Here is a 21,476-nt window from a genome sequence, read left to right as displayed (position 1 = left end):
CAGTTGGCTGAATCTGGAATCTTTTCCAAGGTGGTCGAAACCATAGTCAACGTGGTCGGAGTTGCGTCTGGGTGGTAAGAGGCTAGCGAGGGTTTCAGGTTGTGTTGGGTAGGTGGTGGCAGGTAGTTGATGGCGGTCGGGTGGGTGGTGATGGTCGTGGGTTGATGGTGATGGCGGTGATGGCGGTGTTGGCTAGTGTTAATGGTGGTAGGTTGGTGTTGGTTGGTGGGATAATAATGTAATCACGTAATGTTACAGAATAGTATATATATATATATATATATATATATATATATATATAGGGTCGGGATTTAGAGAAAACGATAGAAAGTGTGAGAACGGTGAGAACGCTTAACAATCGTCCGATCAAAACAATCTATGGACTAGATTGGCGCGGTGGCGTTTTCGTAAATAATATCAATTTTATTACGTGGACGCGCTTCATTAAGGGTAAAAGGGTCTTTTGACTACTCCACACAAAACGCCAAATCATGAAATAAAACGCCAAAAACAAAAATCACAGACCATTCTAAGTAAAACGCCATTAAATATAAAACACAAACTTAATTATAATAAAATCCCGCCTAAAAAAACCGCCAAAAAAATCCTATATATACAACATCTCAGACCTTCAGTTAAAAACACACACAAAAACCCAAACGCCATACTTCATATAACCCATTCGCCTTATAAACGCCAAAAAACCCAAACATCAAATATCTTCAACCCCAAAAACGTTTTTTTGAAATTCAGTTTGGCTGTCAGTAAGATTTCGCTCAATGAAATAGACAAAATCCTTAAGTGAGGATATAGTCCATTTCATTGAGTAAAATCTCATTGACTTATCCTAAACTTCCATCAAATTTATAACGCCAAAACATACAAAAACATTATTGAGATTTGTTGTCAATAAAGTTTAGCTGTATGGTGTGGACAATATTGTCAGTTATCTTTCTTAACCGAGGATTAACAATGTTGTCCATCTCATACAGCAAAACATTATTGATTTTAGCATGATCAAAATTTGAGGTTTAAGGTGATCTTATTTCGTGGTGTTCTTTTTATCGGTAAAACGCCAAAAAAGTTAAAAAATCAAACATCGTTGATTGTAAAAATTCAAGATTGTTGGCTGAAGGATATAAACTCAATAACATTTTGTTGCATGAGATGGACAAATCTTCAAGAAAAAAGATGCTGATGTCAGACTGTGTGCTTCCAAACAGCAACACAAAAAACAACTTGAAAAACAAAAAAAACAAAATGAATCATACGAAAGTCGAACCAGCCAGTTAACATGATTCAAAAAGAGAAGAAAGAGACTGGAGACAGAGAAGATTTGGAAGATCAATTGTTTATGTATTTTTTTTATTTTTCTTTTCAGTTAATTGTTATATAACAAAATACGCCATATATAATAAAAACGCCAAAACAGCCAAAATGCTTGTTTAAACGATATCATCTAGTTAAACGCCGCCAAAAAACTCCCAAACTATAATAAAATTACTTTGAAAAATTATTATAAAACACCCAAAAAAATAAAAAAAAATAAAAAGCAAACTTGAAAATGTAATTAGAAACAGTAAATACAAAATCAGTAAATACTGAAGAATCTAAAACGTCAAACTTGAAAGATGGGACGTGTTACAGACTTCAGAGATAAAGCTTATCAAAAACATTAATTACAAAACAGTAACTGAAAAGACAAATACTTTATTATAATAATGCACCGCCTAATTTAGGCGCCAAAAAGACATCCTATAAAATGATACATCTCAGCAACTTCCATTTGATCAAACCAAAAAAACAAACACCAATACTACTAAATACCACCCACTGTAAAATACCAACAAATAAACTGAATGAATTGTTATCAGAGGGGAGTAACTCAGAAAGATTTTGTTGCATGAGATGGACAAAATTTCAGGAAAAAGATAGTGATGCCAGTCATATGGCATTTTGTATTTTTTGTTCTTGAAGAAGGTTTGGATGAGGAGAAGAGGTCAATGACACTGAAGAGTGGGTTCACTATAAAGATGAAGATCCAGATAAAGAAAAAGCGAAAAACTCACTCATACGCCATAGATCTATGTCCCCAAACATCCACAAAAAAGCCAGTTCAACAGACGAGCAGGCAAAAAAAATCAAACTCATGGGTTTGTTAAGTTTTACATAAAATGACATATATTTGGTGACAGTTCTTGTACTATTAAAGAAGAGAGAGACTGATGATACTGAAGATTGGGAAAAAAGATCCGATTAGGATTTTTAATTTATTTCCTTCCCTTGTATTTTTTTCCCTGTGGTTGAAATATAATTTAACAATAGTAAAACGCCAAGATACCACAAACGCCAAAATGTTTATAAAAAATAATAGATCAATAGGCCAACTTGTTTAAAAGGCCTTGGAAAACGTCATTCAAATAGATTTCCTGCCCCCTGGGTTCCAATGGCATACGATGTGAATAACGCCATAAACGGTAAAATGTTGATACAATGGAACCATTAAAACGCCATTAGTTATTGAATTTGGTTAACACCAAAAATCTTAAAAACCAAAAATTAAAACAACATTGGGAAAAAGCGGAACTGGAAAAGCAGAAGATGAAAGGACAAAAAAGCCCCTTGGCCCTTTTCTAAGCGGCGTGACACGTGTTGGGCCAGGAAGCGTTCTCACCGATCTCACACTTTTGATCGTTATATATATATATATATATATATATATATATATATATATATATATATATATATATATATATATATATATATATATATATATATAGGGGACCGCTAAAATGAAAACCACCTCCAGTTGTAAGAACCGCGGGAACTGATATTAACCAATTAGAGATGGCCACCTCATAAGACATGTGGTTGTTTTTAAGGGACATTTTAGTAATTTATCCAAACTGATCACCTGTCTCTTTTTATTCCTATCAATCTTCTCTCTCCTCTTACAAAAGTCAGAGAAATGTCTCTCTTCTCTCACTTTCTTCCTCTCTCATCTAGCAGATCCCCAATCTCTTAAAACTCAAACTCATTTCTCTCAAACTCATTCATCACCATCATCCTCCATTTCTCTCTCTCTCAAACTCATTCATCACCATCATCTCTCATCTTGACCACCATCTCTTCTGCCTTTGTAGCGGCTGCCGGCGACGGGGATGCCCACCGACAACTGGATATAGTGATGCCAAATGTCCCCTTGTGGTTAATCTCCACAATGTTCTTCTTGGTGTCGATCCCACGGTGGTTGATGAAAACATCACATGGTGGTTACCGACCTGTAACAATGGCGGCAGTCGGCGAGAGAAGATGAGAGAGAGAGCCGCCATGTGCGGCGGCGACGATGACCGATTGAGCCGCCGTGGTGGTCGTGGTGTCTCTGACCGGAAGTGGCGGCGACGGATGGGCAGCGTAGCAGCAGGTGGGCTCCGGCAAGTGACCGTTAAGAGGTGGGGTGATGGCAGTATACATCTCCTCAGGTCCTGGGTTCATCAAATTCAAGTATGTTCACCTCTGATTCCTACATTCCTTGCGATTTTGACTGAGGAGAATATATGTGGGTGTTTGATTAATTGTTTTGATAAAACTGCGATTTGTAATGCTTGGTCAGTTGTGTCTGCCTATGTTTGTTTTAAGTTCTTGTAATTTTGAATCGAGTTGTTGATCTGCTAATTGTTGAATTTAGGATGTTGTTTATATGATTTAAAAAGGGGAATAAGACATTGCTGTTGTAGTAAAACATGTAATCAGGAGATCGTTTTCAATGAAAGTTGGTGATAAATTGTTGTAGTAAAACTGTTGGTTCAGGTTTAACTCACTCGGTTCAAGTTTCGGTTCGGGGCAACTCACCACAAAACGGGTTCGGTCAACTCGGTAAACACTCGAGACAAACTCGGGCAATGGCAGCCAAAACAGTCGTCTCAAAGACCCGGTAACATTTAACGGCACGAAAATTTATAGTTATATAGTTTTAGATTTTAGTTAGTTACGCGACCGAGCTCGACATGATTCGTAAACTTTTTAAAGTAAAACGTGAAATTTTTACGTAAAAACGTAAACTTTTTAATGTAAAAACGTAAAGTTTATAACGTAAAACGTAAAAAGTTTAACGTAAAACGTTAACGTAAACTTTTTAACGTAAAACGTAAAACGTAAATTTTTTAACGTAAAACGTAAATTTTTTAACGTAGAACGTAAACTTTTTAATGTAGAACGTAAACTTTTTAACGTAAAAACGTAAACTTTTTAATGTAAAAACGTAAAGTTTTTAACGTAAAACGTAATTTTTTTAACGTAAAACGTAAAAGTTTGACGTAAAACGTAAAAACATAAAAACGTAAAACGTAAACTTTTTAACGTAAAACGTAAATTTTTTAACGAAAAACGTAAAACGTAAAAAGTTTAACGTAAATAGTTTAACGTAAAACGTAAAACGTAAAAAATAACGCGTTAAAAAACACGGTCGCAAAAACGGCGTGAAAAAACGGGGCGTAAAAAAACACACGTAAAAAACGGGGGCGTAAAAAAACAGCGTGTAAAACGGGACGTAAAAAACGGGGCAAAAAAACGGCGCGTAAAAACGGGACGTAAAACACGGCGCACTAGAAAACGGTGCGTAAAACCGAGAATAAAAACCGCACGTAAAACCCCGGTCGTAAAACGGCGTGAAAAAACGGGGCGTAAAAAAACGGTGCTTAAAACGGGCCGTATAAACGGCGCGTAAAAAGGGGACGCTAAAACGGCGCGTAAAAACGGGACGTAAAAAATTGCGCGTAAAAACGGGACGTAAAAATTAAAAAAATTATAATAAAAATTTGATTTCAAAAAATTGTTTTACAAAAAAAAATCTGTTTATAAATAAAAAATAATTAAGTCAAAAAACTAATTAATGAATAGGACAAAAAAGGTAATTTAAAATTAATATATATAAAAAGACAAAATAGAGTGATTTTACTTAAATACCCTTTTGGATTATAATATTAAAGATATAATAAGACAAAAAGCTTTTAATATTAATATTAACTACTTTTAATCACATCCATCCATTTAGTTGATTTAAGGGCCAGAAAGTGGTTCCCATGGTTCTTACAACTAGAGGTGGTTTTCATTTTAGCGATCCCCTATATATATATATATATATATATATATATATATATATATATAGGCCAATTATAAGGAGAAAACCCACTCCAGTTGACTAAACCCTGGAAACCTATATGTGTGGTTAGGATCGAACCACGTCATATGCACACCAAATGTTAAGAAGGGTAAATGAGTCTTTTTACATTAGAGGGTACAGAAGTGTTAAGACATGGCAGACAACACTTTCAATTCACTTTCTGTCACTATTGTATTGACATTTTGAACCATTTCTCAAATGAAGAACATATCACTTTCTCTCTCCTATTTTTTCTTTTTTGAAAGTATTTCTTAAATTGAAGAACAGATCCATGTTTTACCTTCTTTCCTTCTTATTACATGTTTTACCTTCTCTCCTTCTTATTACATTTCTCAAATGAAGAACAAATCCATATTTTACTTTTTTGAAGCATTTCTCAAATGAAGAACATATTTTACCTCCCAAAAATCCAGAGAGATAGATGGTAAGAGAGAGAAGATCGGAGAGAGAGAGAGAGGCAATGAGGATCGGTGAGAGAGGCAGTGAAGATAGGAGAAAGATCAGAAGATCGAACGGGTGTTCCATACAACATCAGATTCAGATCTGGTTCAAGTGGTGGAGGTGACGGTGGTTCCTCCTGCCGGAAAACCACTTAGTAGCTACTTGGCGGTGGTGGTCCATGGTTAGTTACTTGAATTCTCGTTTCCATTTTCAGGTCTCGATTTATTTTTGGAGATGATGTTTTTTTATCCTAGTTTTTTCCTTTCTTAAATTGGCCTCAGATCTAGTGTTTTTAACAGAAATAAAGAAAGTTGGTCAAAAATGTGTTCACCGGAAAAGTTTTCCGATTGCTGTGAGACATGGAACAATATTTTGGAGAAGATGATCTTTTTAGTTAAATAGGGGCATTTCTGTAATTTAACAGGTCCACTAAAAAGTGTTGTTCCAAATAATTGGTGAGACGTGCACCTCTTTATCTTCAAAAACTAGTTGCACCATCTTCAATTTTTATTTTTGTTTTTCTTTATAACACTGAAACATATTTATTAATTGTGTTATGTTGTTTTTTTATTTTCATCTGAACCGATACGGGTTCATATGAAATACTTAATATGCAATTCTGGATGAATCCGTATCTGTCTTCGGTTTTTTTATCAGTTAATATGAAATACTTAATAATAATAAAATAATTTTTTTTGTTTTACCACACTTATTATTTTACACTTATTTAAATTTTTATTAGGCTAGCTTAGCAATATGCGTTTATATATATAAGGATTAGATAAAATGAATATGAGTTGTGAGAACGAAAGGAACTATGGATTGTCCAAATTATATGAATTTTAGTTTTATTATCTTTTTTGAATTTGACCCGACCCGACCCGATTCGCTACGAACCGAAAAAATATTATATATCGTTAGGGGTCTAAAACTCTTAATAATTTTCCGCAGCCTAGAAAAATTTCTTGGGTCCGCCACTGTTGATTTTTTTATAGTGACGTGAAGCATGGTGAGGTTCATATGACGGTTCGATGTTTCAGATTACAGGGTCGATGTTTAACAACTGGTTAAGATCTGAAGCATTTTTGTAATTGCATGTTGCATTTTTTGCTCATGTAAAAAGTGGGTCTTATTGTTCCAGATCTAAAAGATGATCTGAAATCCAAAAAGAGGATCCAGTTCCAAGATGCTACCAGATCCAAAAGATGCTCCAGATCCGGTTGAAGATGTTCGATGTTGAAGATGATATTCCATATAACGGTTCGATGTTGTTTTTTATTACCGATTTCTGTATTTTTTTTTTTGTGTAAAATTCGTTTTCAGATATGAACAAATGGAAACAATTTGATTTAAGTTCTTATGTATTGGATTAAAATCTAAGTTACTTTCTTGTTTATTGTTATGATGATTGAACCCTGATTTTAATAAGTAAATGTATGTTCTAATCGTGTTTTATCCACATTATTTTAATGTAGCCTAGCAACTGCTCTTTCATTGGTTGGGTCGACCCACCGATGTGCTTACGGTCAACTAGGATCATACCAGGTCTTTTGAGGAACATCAACAACCTGCAAGCTGAACTGTTTACCCGTGAGCAAGAAATTCGGAAGAAGAAGAGGGTTATATGGTTACTGATATTAGCGTTAGTGATTGGCAGCTTACTTGTTAGCATTGTTTGTTGTGATTAAGAAATAGGTGGTACTTAGTTGGATTATCCTTCTTAGTATGTTAATGACATTTGTAGTATGTACTTGTTGATGTTTGGTTGAATCTGAGAATTTTCTATGTTATGGATTTTTTGGTTTTGTTTTTACCATGTTACATTTTTTCCCCTCAGATTTATGTAGACTTTTGCTGTGTTGAATCTGAGAATTTTATATGTTATTGATTTTTTTGGTTTTGTTTTTACCATGTTACATTTTTTTTTGCCTCTGATTTTTGTACATTTTTGCTGTATCCGAGTTACATTTTTTTTTCACTGAGATTTTTGTACATTTTTGCTCTATGTGTGTTTGATCATGTGCTTTTGTTGAAGGTTGCTTGAATATCCTTTTTTCCCCGACAATGTTGTATGTTTTTTTTAGATTTGATCACGTGACTCTTTTTTATTTATTATTTTTTCCTAAAGTGTGTAACTCATGTAAGCTTTTTTTAAGATATCATCTTTTTTTTAAATCATATAATAACGACATGATTTTGTTTTTACATTAGTCGGTGTATTGAAAGTTTTTTGTTTATTCAAAGCCCAAATGTGTACGTGGTGGGGAATCAAAGCCTAAATAAACGCCCCTTTGTTTTTACATTGGTCGGTGTATTGAGAAATCCACAGCTTAATTAAAAAGTTTAATTTATTTTTTGTTTTATCAAATCAAAACCCTTATGAATAAAAGTCACATCAATTTTTTTCAACAAAATATTTTGTAGAAATTTTAAAACCTTAAAAACTTTCTTGTCGCATTTGTCAAAACCACATGTTTATGTAACGTTTACATGTTTTATGTTATGTTTTTGTGTATAACATTTCTATGTATTATTTTATGCTGGTACATTTATCTTTGAAAAGAAGTTTAAAACGAGAGAGAGAGAGAGAGAGTATGGGAAAATGAGTAAGAGAGAGAAATTAGCAAAAGTTGACTAGTACAGTGTACTTCCATATAGTCACATCAGTCTTTATTAGTTTATCTTTTTCAATCACATTTTTAATAGAAAAATGGGTATCTTTTGTTTCTTGTTAAAGTACACAAAGACTTTTAAAACATCATACAACCATTTACCCAGTATATAATAAATAAAAAGTGTTAATTACAAAACAAATTATTTTTTCATATGTTATATAAACCCCGCCACTTGCCAATTGTTGCATTAGCTATTTATAAAAAAGTAACAAATTTAACAAGACAATAGTTTATGAGCATTAATTTTACATATATCATGCCCCCCATAATTATGATACATTACATATGTATATCATAATAAAAACTAAAACAAGAAATAATGACATTATTATGATCACTCAAAATACTAAGAATTTTATCCGACTACTCCCCTTGAGTTGCTATGTTTTCCCATTCGTTTACTTGTAACATAATATATCTTCAATTTTTTTTGTAACAAGTCTTGTGCAAAAAAAATAAAAATAAAAATAAAGCATGTCACGATACGCTTTTTTGGTGTAACAAAATTTGCGCTAAAAAAGTTACAAATTTATCCGAATGACAGTTGTTACGTTGTTTTTTTCTTAAGCGAATACATGTTACAGTACATAGCAAAAAATGTAACAACACATTTTTTGTTTTTGAAGAAATGAAAAAATGTACAAAAAATAGTTAGTTGATAAAGATGACACTTTTTGTGATTTTGTTGGATTTTTGCCTTTTTCCTTTTGTAGTTCATCCCTGTTGTTCTCTTGCCTATCTTCAATCTCCTACATTGACATGGTTATAACAAGAAATAGGTTATAACAAAAGTTTCATTTTACATTTTTTACATTATACACATGGGCGTTACACTTAAAATACATAACAAGGTTAGAACCATATCACACTTTTTTTTTTATTTTAAATTTTTTGTTAATCCACACATCAACAACTTAGTAAAAACTACATTTTTTTTGTAATTTCCATACCCTATTTTTTTTTTTGTCAAAAACTATAATTTTGTAATTTCCAACCCAAATTTTTAACAAAATATCTTGTAGAAATGTTAAAACCCTAAAAACTTTCTTGTAGCATTGTCAAAACCACATAAAACCCTTTCTTTTTAGCACCTTTAAAACAACAACAAATAAAAATGATACCAAAAAAGGCTGATACATCTTTTCAGTTGTGAGATACTATCAAATGCGATATCGTCACTGTATGGTGTAAAATAAACAATCAAAAACGGATTTTGCATATGGTAGAAATAAATCCCAACAGATCTCCAAAAACAACAAAAAGAAAGAAAAAATTAACTACTTAAGTCGACGTACCAGAAATTGTAGATTAATCCCCACGAAGGTTGTTGCTAAAGCTTGTGTGTTTTTCTTGTGGAGGAACATGCAGATAAATTCTTCGAACTTCCTCTCGAAGATCAGTTGAACGGGAGAGGGAAATTTTGTGTGTATTTTTTGATAAAAAATGGAAAGAAGAGGAATATTTTAGTTTTGTACTGGGGGTTTGAATTTTGAATGCTGTAGGGTAGGGTGCATGGACCTTTTTTATTTTCTGATGGATATGACCGTAATGTACATGCAACTACATTTATCCCAAGACACTAATTTTTACTTGATGCCAATAATGCCCTTGCATGTACTTTCTCTTACTAAAAAGGACAAAGTAACATCAGACTCACACCAAAAATGATCACAGCTGTTGATCTTTTTTAATCAATGGTAGATCTTGGGTTTTCAGGGTTTAGTCAACTGGAGTGGGTTTTCGATTTATCCTTGCCCTATATATATATATATATATATATATATATATATATATATAGGGGAAGGTTCATTTGAGAAGAAAATTTTATTGAGAAGAAAAAGAATAAAAGGGTACAATTGTAAAACACTAAATAGTTTTTTTCTCATCTCATTTATTATTATGTTTGACTAATTAATTAGTCATTAAGACTATAATCTTCCACACTAAATATTTTTGCCTACACACATCAAAAGTTATCCTACACATTTCGAAATTTATCCTACACGTATTGAAATTTATCCTACACAACTCGTAATTTATCCTACACGCCTCGTATTTATTCTACATTATAAATGAATTTTTATTTTTGTGAAAAATATATATCTTAAAAATAAGTTACAAATTTAATATAATTAGTTATTAAAGATGAAACTACCAATTAATGATGTATGTAAGTTTACTAATATACCCTTATAGTTACATTAAGTACAAATATTAAATGAAGTCTAATGAAGCATTTCTATTGGTTGAAATTTTCTTCTTACAAAGAATTTCTTCTCATTTGAACCCTCCACTATATATATATATATATATATATATATTATCGTATGAAAAGTTATAGTTGTTTGAAAATTATGAGGGAGTTGAGTTTATGACTAAAAAATATATGTTTTTTTTTTTTGCTTTTCTCCACTTGTTTCCTTGTTTTTAGTCATGTGAATTCTAACGATGAGCTCGGTACCGGTACCAAAAGTACTGGAATCGAAATTTGCCAAACATGGGTACCGATACCGGTACCAAAAACATTCGGTACGACACAGTTCCGGTATTTGTCTGTAAATTTCGGTAAAATATTGGTACCGTATCGAAAATACCGGTACCGAAAACGCTAAAAAGTAGGTACCAAATTGATAGCGAAAAAATTCGGTACGGTAAATTCGGTACCAGTACCAAATCCCAAATGCTCATACCTAGTGAATTCAACATTTAGGGACCACTTAATCTCAACTACTGATCTTGCAAATCGACGGTCGAGATTATCGTCTACGCTTTGTACGCTAAAATTGTCTTATACAATAACATTTCACTATATTTTATTTTCTTAGACTCTAATTATATAAAAATCTAGTATTTTTTTTTCAAAATGAAAATTTTCATTTAATTTATTGTTTTCTTGGTAAAAAATTACTCAACTTATGAAATTTGACTCAACGAACATAAACATTGATGTAAACTATTTTTTAATATTTTTACAAATATATAGTAGGGGTTGGATCATGTAAAGGACAATCTTAGCATACAAAATGCGGAGGACAACTTAAGGGTGACACATACCGTTTTTAATTTACGGGATGAAGGGTATCATGGTTTTTTCTCAGGTGACCTACTTCACTTTCAATTTTGACTATAACTTTTTCACACAATAATATATATATATATATATATTTATTTATTTAAAATACACCGTGTTAAAAATCATTTCATTCTCTTTAATTTATAAAACAATCATAAATTATATAAAAAAAAAAATCCTCCAATTGGTAGAAAAAATACATTGTTTTATTTATTATAAACATGAAAATGGAGAAGCCAAAGAAATGAATGCTCCGATGAAATAAACATTCCATTTCAGGTAAGTATCAATTCTCCCCCACGCTAAAACGATTCGTTTTCTTGTTCCGTACATCATGTGCCTAAACAAACAAACCCATAGTTTTTTATTACTGTGTGTGTTTTTGTGTGCAAAATGTGAGTGTAAATCACTACTCTGTCTGCTAATATCTTTTTCTCTCTGCATTTGATTCAACCCAAAAGTTTCTTGAAACAAAATGGCACCAAGAAGAAGAGGAAGACCACCAAAGGTATCATTTTTAACTTTTATTTTAGGGTTTTCTCATGATCGATGATTACCCATTTGTGTTTCTTGGAATGATGTTGCAGCCTCGTGATTCTCGAATGGATGCAGCCATTGATGCAATGAAGCCTTTTGGGTTCACTGAAGAACTGGTCACTGCTAAAATGCGCCAGCTTCTTAAGGTATTATTGGCTCTGTTTTTCCTTTTTTTATGATTTTCAAATTTTACCCTTTTTTTAGGGATTTTCAAGATCTTTTTATGATTTTAAGTTATTTTCATTTTGATTTTTAGTTTTTTTTTATTTCCATCAAGTTTTTGAAACTGAACTTGAACCGGGTCGGGTCGGGTCGGGTCGGGTCAGAACCGACTGTATTGGTTCGGTTGGTATTTTTAGACTTTTCTAATTTTCTTGATCTAGTTGTAAGTATAAGAATCAAACTGATTTTTAAGTAAATATTTTTGTTAAAATGTATTCAAGTTGGGTTATTTTTATGTTACAGAAGAATCCAAGTTTATGTTTGTTTTGTGGTTCATGGTTGAACCGGTTTTGAGACGGATCCGGTTAGGGCTGTTAATGAACCAAACGCTCGTTGAATAGTTCGTTAATTGTTCGGTGAGAAGTTTATGTTCGTTTGTGTTTGTTCGTTTATTAAACAAGCGAACATGAACAAGAAATTTCGTTAGTTTAGTTAAATGAATGAACATGAACAAAGGCGGCGTTCGTGCATTTATGTTCGTGAACGTTTGGTAATGTGTTCGTTATTTTATTAAACAAACGAACACAAAAAAGAAATTTCGTTCGTTTAGTTAAATGAACGAACATGAACAAAGGCGGCGTTCGTTCATCTATGTTCGTGAACGTTCGGTAATGTGTTCGATAGTTCATTAGTATTTTTAGTTTTTATATTTTATTTAAATACTTCATATTACCGACAAATAAAATATTTAATAAGTGTCAGTGTATCATATAATATGTTCAAGAACGCTAGTTTGTGTTCGTTTGTTTCCATTTGTGCTCATGAACATTAGTTTATGCTCATTTGTGTTCATCAACGTTCGTTTTCGTTCGTCGCCTAAAATTAACAAACAAACACCAACGAACACGAACAAGTCCATTTCCTTAACAAACGAACACGAACATAAAATCTCGTTCGTTAAGTATTCATGAACAATTCGTAAACACATACATTTCTTAACGAACGAACACGAACAAAGTCCTGTTCGCGTTCATTTGGTTCGTTTTGCAGCCCTAGATCCGACCCTTGTGCACCAAGGCTTGTTCAAATTTGAAACTTCTATGGTTTGAACCTTTTCTTTTAGGATCTTAACATGCTTAGGACACTAGTCACACGACTTTGTTTGACCCGTAGTGGTAAGAGCTCGAGTCTCTCTACGGTCCAACCTGAAATCGTATAACCCCAACACGACTGTTTAACCCATTTATCCAAAAAGGGTCAAACAACTTAGCCGGGTTAGACGTTCAACTACTTTCATTAAATAAGTTGATAAGCCAACCATTTTAACTAAATGGGCTAAGCAGGTCAACCCAAACACGATTAATTAAAGAGGTCAACTCAAACAAGACCCGTTTATAAATCATTAAATCAGTTAGATATGACAACGCAAAACCCGTTTATCACTTGTAAGTTTTCCGGTATATTATTATGTGTCATATGTTAATATAGTTATATGTTGTATTTAGGAATATGAGGGGGAATACATGTTTATTGAAGCAGATGCTTATAGTGTGCTTTTGGAATGCCTTATTTCCAACCCAAACATTGAACACAACCACCAACAAATCCAACAAGAAGTTGTTACTGGAGAGACATCAAATTCGGTAACAAAATTAGCTTTTTTTTTTTTTTTTTTTTTTTTTTTTTTTTTTTTTAAGGATTATAACACACTTTAATTGAGTAAATTACAAAAATCGTTCTTTATGTTTGTCACTTATTGCAAACTGTGTCCTTTGTCTTCAATAATTACAGAAAACGTACTCGATGTTTGCAAACCTTTGCAAGTTATGTCCTTTAGCCCTGACTCAGTTAATTTTTGTGGTTAAATCTGATCAAATGGACCTCACATGAGGGTATTTTGTGGTTAAATTTGACCCAATGGACCTCACATGAGAGTAAAATGACCAAAATACCCTTATGTGGGGTTCATTTGGTCAGATTTAACCACAAAAAATTAACTGAGTTAGGGCTAAAGGACATAACTTGCAAGAGTTTACAAACATCGAGTACGTTTTCTGTAATTATTAAAGACAAAGGACACAGTTTGCAATAAGTGACATACATAAAGTACGATTTTTGTAATTTACTCCAAAAATAAAATACATATGAGAATATTAATATTAATTTGGTGATTAAGGTGATTGTGGAAAGCAAAGAAGTGAAAGATGATCATGCAATTGTGGTCACTAATGAGTTTGTTGACATTCCGGTATGCTCTTCCGCCACTCATACCGTTCTCCCACCACCACCTTCCTCGCCTCCACCGCTACCTCCACCGCCGCCTTCCTCACCTCCACCGCCAGTTTCGGATGTGGTTTTACCGCCTCCGCCTTATTTCTTACCCGAGGGCTTTCCACCGCGTGAAAATGTGCAACCCAGAAGGCGAAAACCATGTTATGGTTGGATATGTGATGACGGGGATGATGATGAAGAGGTGCGGTTTATAATATTACCATCGTCATTTAACAGACAGATTTCACCACCAAAATCGCCACCAGCAGAACCCGAAAAGCCACAAGAGGTGACCGGTGGGAGAACGAATCGACTGAGAGGCCGGCGATCAAGGTGGGATTTGAGGCCTGAAGATATGTAGTTATGGTTTATGTCATTTTAAACTATAGTCTAGATTTATATTATCTTGACCTATCAAACAGTTTTAAGTGCATTCACAATTGACTAGAAAATGTTTAAGGTTATATTATTATAAATATTATCTAATAGGAAGGTGTATACATCCTTCATTTTGTTTTATCTTAATTATCTTGTATTCTTGTTATGACATATCAAATATTAAGAGAGTGCGAAGATAGAAAAAGAACATAGAACATGTTGAAGTTCTAGACCGAACATGTGTTTATGTATGTGTTGGATAGCGGCGCTCATGGCGTAGTTACCTCCCAACATGTTTCATTGTTCACGTATAAACAGTGTTGCAAGAATCGCTAGGCACTAGTCGGTCGGTGGGTGGGGGTACTGACTAACGATTAATCGGGATTAATAGGGATTAATCGGATTGAGATTTTTATATGTAATTTTACAGTAGACATGTTTTAACCCCTTATTGACCATCTTTTTAAGTTATTGGCAGGAATTTATAAGGCTTGGTTGAAATTTGGCCAAAATAGGACTGCCATTGACTGCCTAGTGATTAATCGGTGAACCTCTGATTAGTGATTAATCGGCGACTAATCGGAAACTAGTCGGGATTTTTACAACCATGCGTATAAACAATGCTATGAATCAAGAATTGAATTTCTAAACGAACAAACTAAATACAAAAAGATTGTCCGATTGGAATACCAAATCAAAAGTTACGAAACGTCGCGTCTATTCCTGCAACCGTTTCATATCCTTAACGGCCATAGACAACACTGTTTTGCATGACTCCTTAAACCTACGAGACACATAAATGGTTGCTATTTGCTAACTTGCTATGAGTTGTGGTTTATAAGTTACAACCGGCACCGGCCCATGCATATGCTAAATACAAAGTCTTGACGCAAATACATAAATTAGTGGATAATTGTTTGGCCCAATAAGAAACTAAAATAGCCCAAATAATTAGATTAAGAGATTAACGGATCAATAGTTTAACACGGTGAAAGCTGGTCATCTACTCAATTACTCAAACGGTTTTGTTTCATTGGTGTTAATGTGTTATTTATATTTTTCACTTTCTCAAACTCATGGTTTTTAATTTCATTTCTTATCAGACTTAACAACCGGGTCTCGGATTAGTTAAAAATCACATGCTATTAAACTGGTTTGACTTTAACCCTAATGTTAAAACTAATAATATATCGGGGGAACAATCATTAAAGAAGAAAATTTAAGTGAGAAGAAAAAGAGTAAATTAGTATAATTATAAAATATTAAATAGTTTTTTCGCTTATCTCGTTAATTATTCTCAATGACTAATTAATTATACTACATATATCCTATAAATGTTCTACACATGTCAACATGTATCATACACTTTATTCTACATACAGGGGCGAAGTATTGTGGATGCCCGGGGGTGCATCCGCCCACCCCAATATTTCAGTTAGAAGTGTATAATTTTCGATTTTTCGTCCGAAAATTTTAAAATTATATAGGATCGCCCCCCTGATTATTTTTCCTAAATTGTATATCCTAAATATTTATAAACTTTGTATATAAATGATGGGTAGTTTGGTAGATATACACTTTGTTTTATGTGAAACTATTATTATTTGACCCGATTTGAATCGAATAGCCAACCCAACCCCACCCGAAACATAAGGATAGGAAAAAAGAATTGGGTCCCATCACTTTACGCCCCCTCGAAACTTTTGGTCAAGCTCCGCCACTGTCTACATATATTAAAGTTAGTCATTCACGCGAGTTAGGTTTTGTTTTAAAATGTATATTTGAAAATGAGCTATTAGTTTAATTTAATTAACTAATATATTGAAATACAGTAAATTAATCAATCAGGTAAATTTACCCCTATACTTTCACAAAAACATTAAATGTAAATTAATATGTTTTTGTGTGCAATGTGTGTGTGAATTACCACTCTGTCTATATCTTTCGAAGTTAATTTTTATTTTCAAAAATAATGTTTTTATTGGATTTGACTGTCTCTTTCAAAAATAATGTGTATGTCATCTTCTTTTGTGGACCCGTGGTCTTGACTCCTGACCAAGTCCAAATAACATAACATAACATAATTTATTTCATATTCTTTTCGTTTCTATTTTTATTTTCTTACTTCTTTTATGCATTTTATTTTTATTTCTTTCGTAAACGATGTATTAATTATATTATTATTGTTACGTTTAAAAAAAAGGTTACTTCATATGGCTAGAATATATGGTTTTAAAACAAGGTCTTGGAGGTCGAAGGTCGAGTACTCCTCGAATACTTGCTACAAGATAGGCTTCTGAGACACGAGTACTCTTCGCCTTACCCCTAGTATTTCCTGAGTACCTTTTGTATACGCCGAATAGTATTCTCAACTTTGACTAGAGAGCAACAAACGACTTTTACAACTATGCTACGATATAATTTCTTTTTGATTAAGTCAAGGGAAACTTTGCAACTATGTCATCTTCTTTTGTGGACCCGTAGTCTTGACTCATGACCAAGTCTAAAAACACAACATAATTTATTTCATTTTCTTTTTCGTTTCTATTTTTCTTTTCTTACTTCTTTTATGCATTTTATTTTTATTTCATTCATAATATATATACACATATAGGGTAGGGATATGGTAAAAAGTGTTTAAAATGTGAGAAGGGTAAGAAGTATTTTAAACCATTGGATATTTGATCTAATGGTTGAGATCAATAGGGTATAAAAATGTAAATTGTGTTTTAATTAGAAGGGCCTTATGTAAAATTGAAGGGCAATAGTGTCTTTTCAAATGTTTCAAATATGGTAACCGTATCCTACACAACCAAAACCCCCATTATTCTCCTAAAAATCAGCGACTTTCCCCAATAAAAAATGGTAACCGTATCCTACATTATATTAAGATATAACACTATGAACCCTTGATAAAACACTATATGAAGATATAACACTATGAACCAGAAAAATCAAGATGTCTGTACAGAATATAACACTATTGATTGAGGATAAAACACTATGAACCAGAAAATCAAGATGTCTGTACAGAATATAACACTATTGATTGGAGATAAAACACTATAAACCAGAAAATTAAGATGTCTGTACATAATATAACACTATTGATTGGGAATAAAACACTATGAACCAGAAAATTAAGATGTCTGTACAAAATATAACACTATTGATTGGGGATAAAACACTATGAAAAGAAATTAAGATGTCTGTACAGAATATAACACTATTGATTGGGGATAAAACACTATACATCTGTAAATGCTATAAAACACCAAAATCGAAGAAGGGCGCAGAAAGTAAACTAGGGAAGGTATCTGGTGATTTCATGTATTTATAATTGATGAAGAATGATGCGTAGATGATAATCTTATTGGATCTTGCAAAAAAAAAAATTCAAAATTCGAATCAATCCCTATAAAAATTCATCGCCTGTTTTTTTTTTTTTTTTTTTTTTTTGGCAGTTATCTTGGAAATCAATTAAATGATAAGAATGTCAAATTACTAATATACCCTTTTGAATTAATTAGGATAAATGACATTTGTCATTCCCAATTTATTTCTCACACTTTTTACAAAAGTTCTACTTTGTACAGGATCCTCTACCTACATATATATATATATATTAATTTATTTATAAAACTTATTATTTTTTATTTACTTTACTTCATTATCTCTAAATCCAGATATTCGTTAATTAGTCAATACAATTAGAAAAAACATTTATTAGATCTCCAATATCCAATATTTATCACTTATTTGTAATTATCTGAATCACACTCGTTATTGTTATTATCATTATTTTGTTTGTTTATTATATTAAATTAAATGTTGATGTTACATAGCGTGTGGAAAATATTGCTAGAGTTTTTATTCAAAAGCAGGTATCTGAAACTTTTCCCAATATTTTCCTTGTGGTTGTGGAATTCCAATTTCATTTATGGAAAGTAGGTGTGAAAATATCCCAGATCTCATTTATCTCTTATATATAAGTTGTTCCTCATACATTGTAGAAAATATCCGAGATCTCTTTAAGCTTTGTTATTTAAAAGATAATATGAGGCGTATTCTTGTGTTGGTGCTATGCTTCTTGTTTATGAGTCGTCACGGCCTAGGCCTCAAAGAAGACGCCAACACGAGCTCCTGCATTGAGGAGGAGAGGCAAGCTCTACTAGACGTAAAAGCAAACCTAATTGATTTGCATGGAAATCTAAGTGATTGGGCGAGCGAACGAGTGGATTGTTGCAAATGGGCCGGTGTCACTTGTAATAACCAAAGTGGTCATGTGATTAAACTTGATCTTACTTTCGGTTCTACTGGTTTCACTGGTAAAATTAGTCCGTCGTTACAAGTGTTAAACCAACTACAATCTCTTAATCTAAGCGGTATTAATTTTCAGTCCAACCCTTTACCAAACATTTTGGGTTCCTTGTCCAAGTTACAAAGTTTGCATATTGCTAGTGCTAATCTTAGTGGACCCATTCCTAATCAGTTTGCAAATCTCTCTAACTTGCTAGAGCTTGATCTTAGCAATAACTCTTTAAGTGGGTCTATTCCTTTTTCCTTTGGAAATTTAACTTTTCTCACCTATATAGACCTCTCAAAAAATCAGCTAGAAGGTGACATTCCACAATCTATAGGGAATTGTTCATCTTTAGTTCACCTAGATTTGTCACAAAACCTCCTTAACGGGTCGATTCCTGATAGTATTAATCAACTTTCAAATCTAGAATATCTTGATGTTGGTCACAATTCCTTGAACGGAAGCATTCCTAACCTCATAGGGTGTCCTTCCCTTTCTTTTTTAGACTTGTCTAGTAATAAGTTTTCCGGTAATGTACCAAACAGTTTGAGCCAGGTTTCAAATCTTAGATTTCTCAACCTCTCTTCAAATCAAATAAAAGGTATGCTCCCAAATATCTCGTCTTCTTATTTTGGATATGTTACATTGGATTTGAGTAACAACCATTTCGAAGGAAGGGTACCGTTATTGCCTTCTAGACTGGCCGCGTTAAACCTCTCGGGAAATAGGTTCTCAGGAACGCTTTCTTTCGTGTGTGCGATTGACTGGCTCTTAAGTTTTCTTGACCTCTCCAACAATTTATTATCAGGTAGCCTGCCTGATTGTTGGGCAACCAAAAGGATGATAAAAGTTCTTAATTTATCAAACAATAAATTTTCCGGGGAAATCCCCTCTTCTTTTGGAAATTTGTTAACTCTCGAGGCATTATATTTGAGAAAAAATTCCCTTGTTGGTGAACTGCCGGTGTCCTTGAGCAACTGCATAAGACTAAGATTTTTGGATCTTGGGGAAAATAAGTTATCTGGCGTCATACCAGAATGGATAGGAGAAAAACTTTCAGAGTTATATGTACTTGTTTTAGGATCTAATAGATTCCATGGGAGGTTACCTTCGCAAGTTTGTTGGTTGAATAATCTTCAAGTTCTTGACCTGTCTAATAATCAATTGTCAGGTAGTATTCCTAGCTGCTTTGGTAACTTCACAGCAATGGCTACAAGAAGCTTTGGCGATGATATGACTAGTCATTTTTATCTCTCTTATATCCCACTACTTACCCCAGGTAATGTTCTTAGTTATGGAAAAATGTCTTCTGAGGAGGACTATTTTCAAGACAATGCATTGGTTAAATGGAAAGGAAAAGAGCGGTCATTTGAAAGAAGTGGTTTGCAACTACTAAAGAGTATTGATCTCTCAAGAAATAGCTTATCCGGAGAACTTCCGGATGAGATCACTAGTCTTTATGATTTGGCTTCGTTAAATGTTTCCAACAACAAACTACATGGAGAAATCCCGAAAGATATTGGCCAGTTGAAATCTATTCAATCTCTTGACTTGTCTAGAAATGAATTCTCTGGACGTATTCCCTCGAGTTTGGTAGAAATCACTTCTCTAGGTTATCTGGACCTCTCAAACAATAACTTGTCGGGAAGAATACCAACTGGAACTCAACTCCAAAGCTTCAATGATACATCCTACAGTGGTAACCCTCAACTTTGTGGACCTCCACTTTCACCAAGATGCGGTCCTCCACCCGTTGTAGAAAAGAAAGATGTTGAGGAAGATGACGACGATTTTTGGAAATCAAATTACATAGGTATGGGTGCTGGATTTTGGGTTGGGTTTTTGGGAATTTGTGGTGCTTTAGTTTTAAGCCCTCATTGCAGATACTTCATTTTTGCTTCATTGAGTCATATAACGGATTGGATATATGTAATTGTGGCTGTGCATTTTGGAAAAGTTGAAAGAAAGTTTAGAAGGTGAGCATTGTACAACTACTTCCTATTAGTTATGCATAAAATATAAGAATTGAAAACCATGGTTTCCTATTGTCTTGACTTTACATTTTTCATTTTGTTTAGAAAGTGTTTTAATTTGGAGTACACAATTTTAATATATATAGAAGTTTAATTTCATGAACAAAATACATATTGAAGATGACTGTGGATAACCGTCTAAAATCAAAACTTAGTTATTGAATATATATACACATCACATAGTATTATAACATTCATCTTCCCATTTGATTCATCACCCAAAGTCAACTTCTTATCAACTCTACATTCGAACCAAAACATTGCATCACTATTTGTCTAGGGTTTCTTCAAACCGTTAACACGACACATATAGGCATTTCATCGAGCAATTGGTATGCCTTAAAAGAAATGTAGAAATGTGAAATTTGATTCAGTGCCCATAATTACAATTTTGAACTAGATTTTTTTATTAAATTCAAGC

The 21,476-nt window shown here is 33.2% G+C and overlaps 2 protein-coding genes and 1 long non-coding RNA gene across 4 annotated transcripts; all 3 read left to right on the top strand.

The window, feature by feature from the left end:
• Nucleotides 1–5,462: 5,462 nt before the first annotated feature.
• On the top strand, nt 5,463–7,413 carry LOC110867419. The gene is made up of 3 exons (XR_002551586.2): nt 5,463–5,804; nt 6,765–6,883; nt 7,099–7,413. It is a non-coding gene; the product is annotated as an uncharacterized LOC110867419 (long non-coding RNA).
• A 3,964-nt stretch (nt 7,414–11,377) lies between these two features.
• LOC110868947 (protein diaphanous homolog 1) lies at nt 11,378–14,845 on the top strand. Of its 2 annotated transcripts, none has more exons than XM_022118231.1 (5): nt 11,378–11,396; nt 11,833–11,879; nt 11,959–12,054; nt 13,576–13,713; nt 14,247–14,845. In XM_022118231.1, exons 2-5 carry the CDS (start codon nt 11,847–11,849, stop codon nt 14,700–14,702), a joined length of 723 nt encoding a protein of 240 aa, XP_021973923.1. In that variant the 5' UTR covers nt 11,378–11,396; nt 11,833–11,846; the 3' UTR covers nt 14,703–14,845. The 2 variants fall into 2 exon arrangements, with proteins under 2 accessions (XP_021973923.1, XP_021973922.1); XM_022118230.2 differs by lacking the exon at nt 11,378–11,396 and adding an exon at nt 11,538–11,650.
• A 3,931-nt stretch (nt 14,846–18,776) lies between these two features.
• On the top strand, nt 18,777–21,002 carry LOC110867077 (receptor-like protein EIX1). The gene has a single exon (XM_022116217.1). It carries the CDS (start codon nt 18,777–18,779, stop codon nt 21,000–21,002), a length of 2,226 nt encoding a protein of 741 aa, XP_021971909.1.
• Nucleotides 21,003–21,476: the final 474 nt, after the last annotated feature.

Source organism: Helianthus annuus, chromosome 7, assembly GCF_002127325.2.
Source record: "Helianthus annuus cultivar XRQ/B chromosome 7, HanXRQr2.0-SUNRISE, whole genome shotgun sequence".
NCBI lineage: Eukaryota > Viridiplantae > Streptophyta > Magnoliopsida > Asterales > Asteraceae > Helianthus > Helianthus annuus.
Note: the sequence above shows the minus strand (reverse complement) of the source record. Positions and strands in the feature narration are given on the sequence as shown.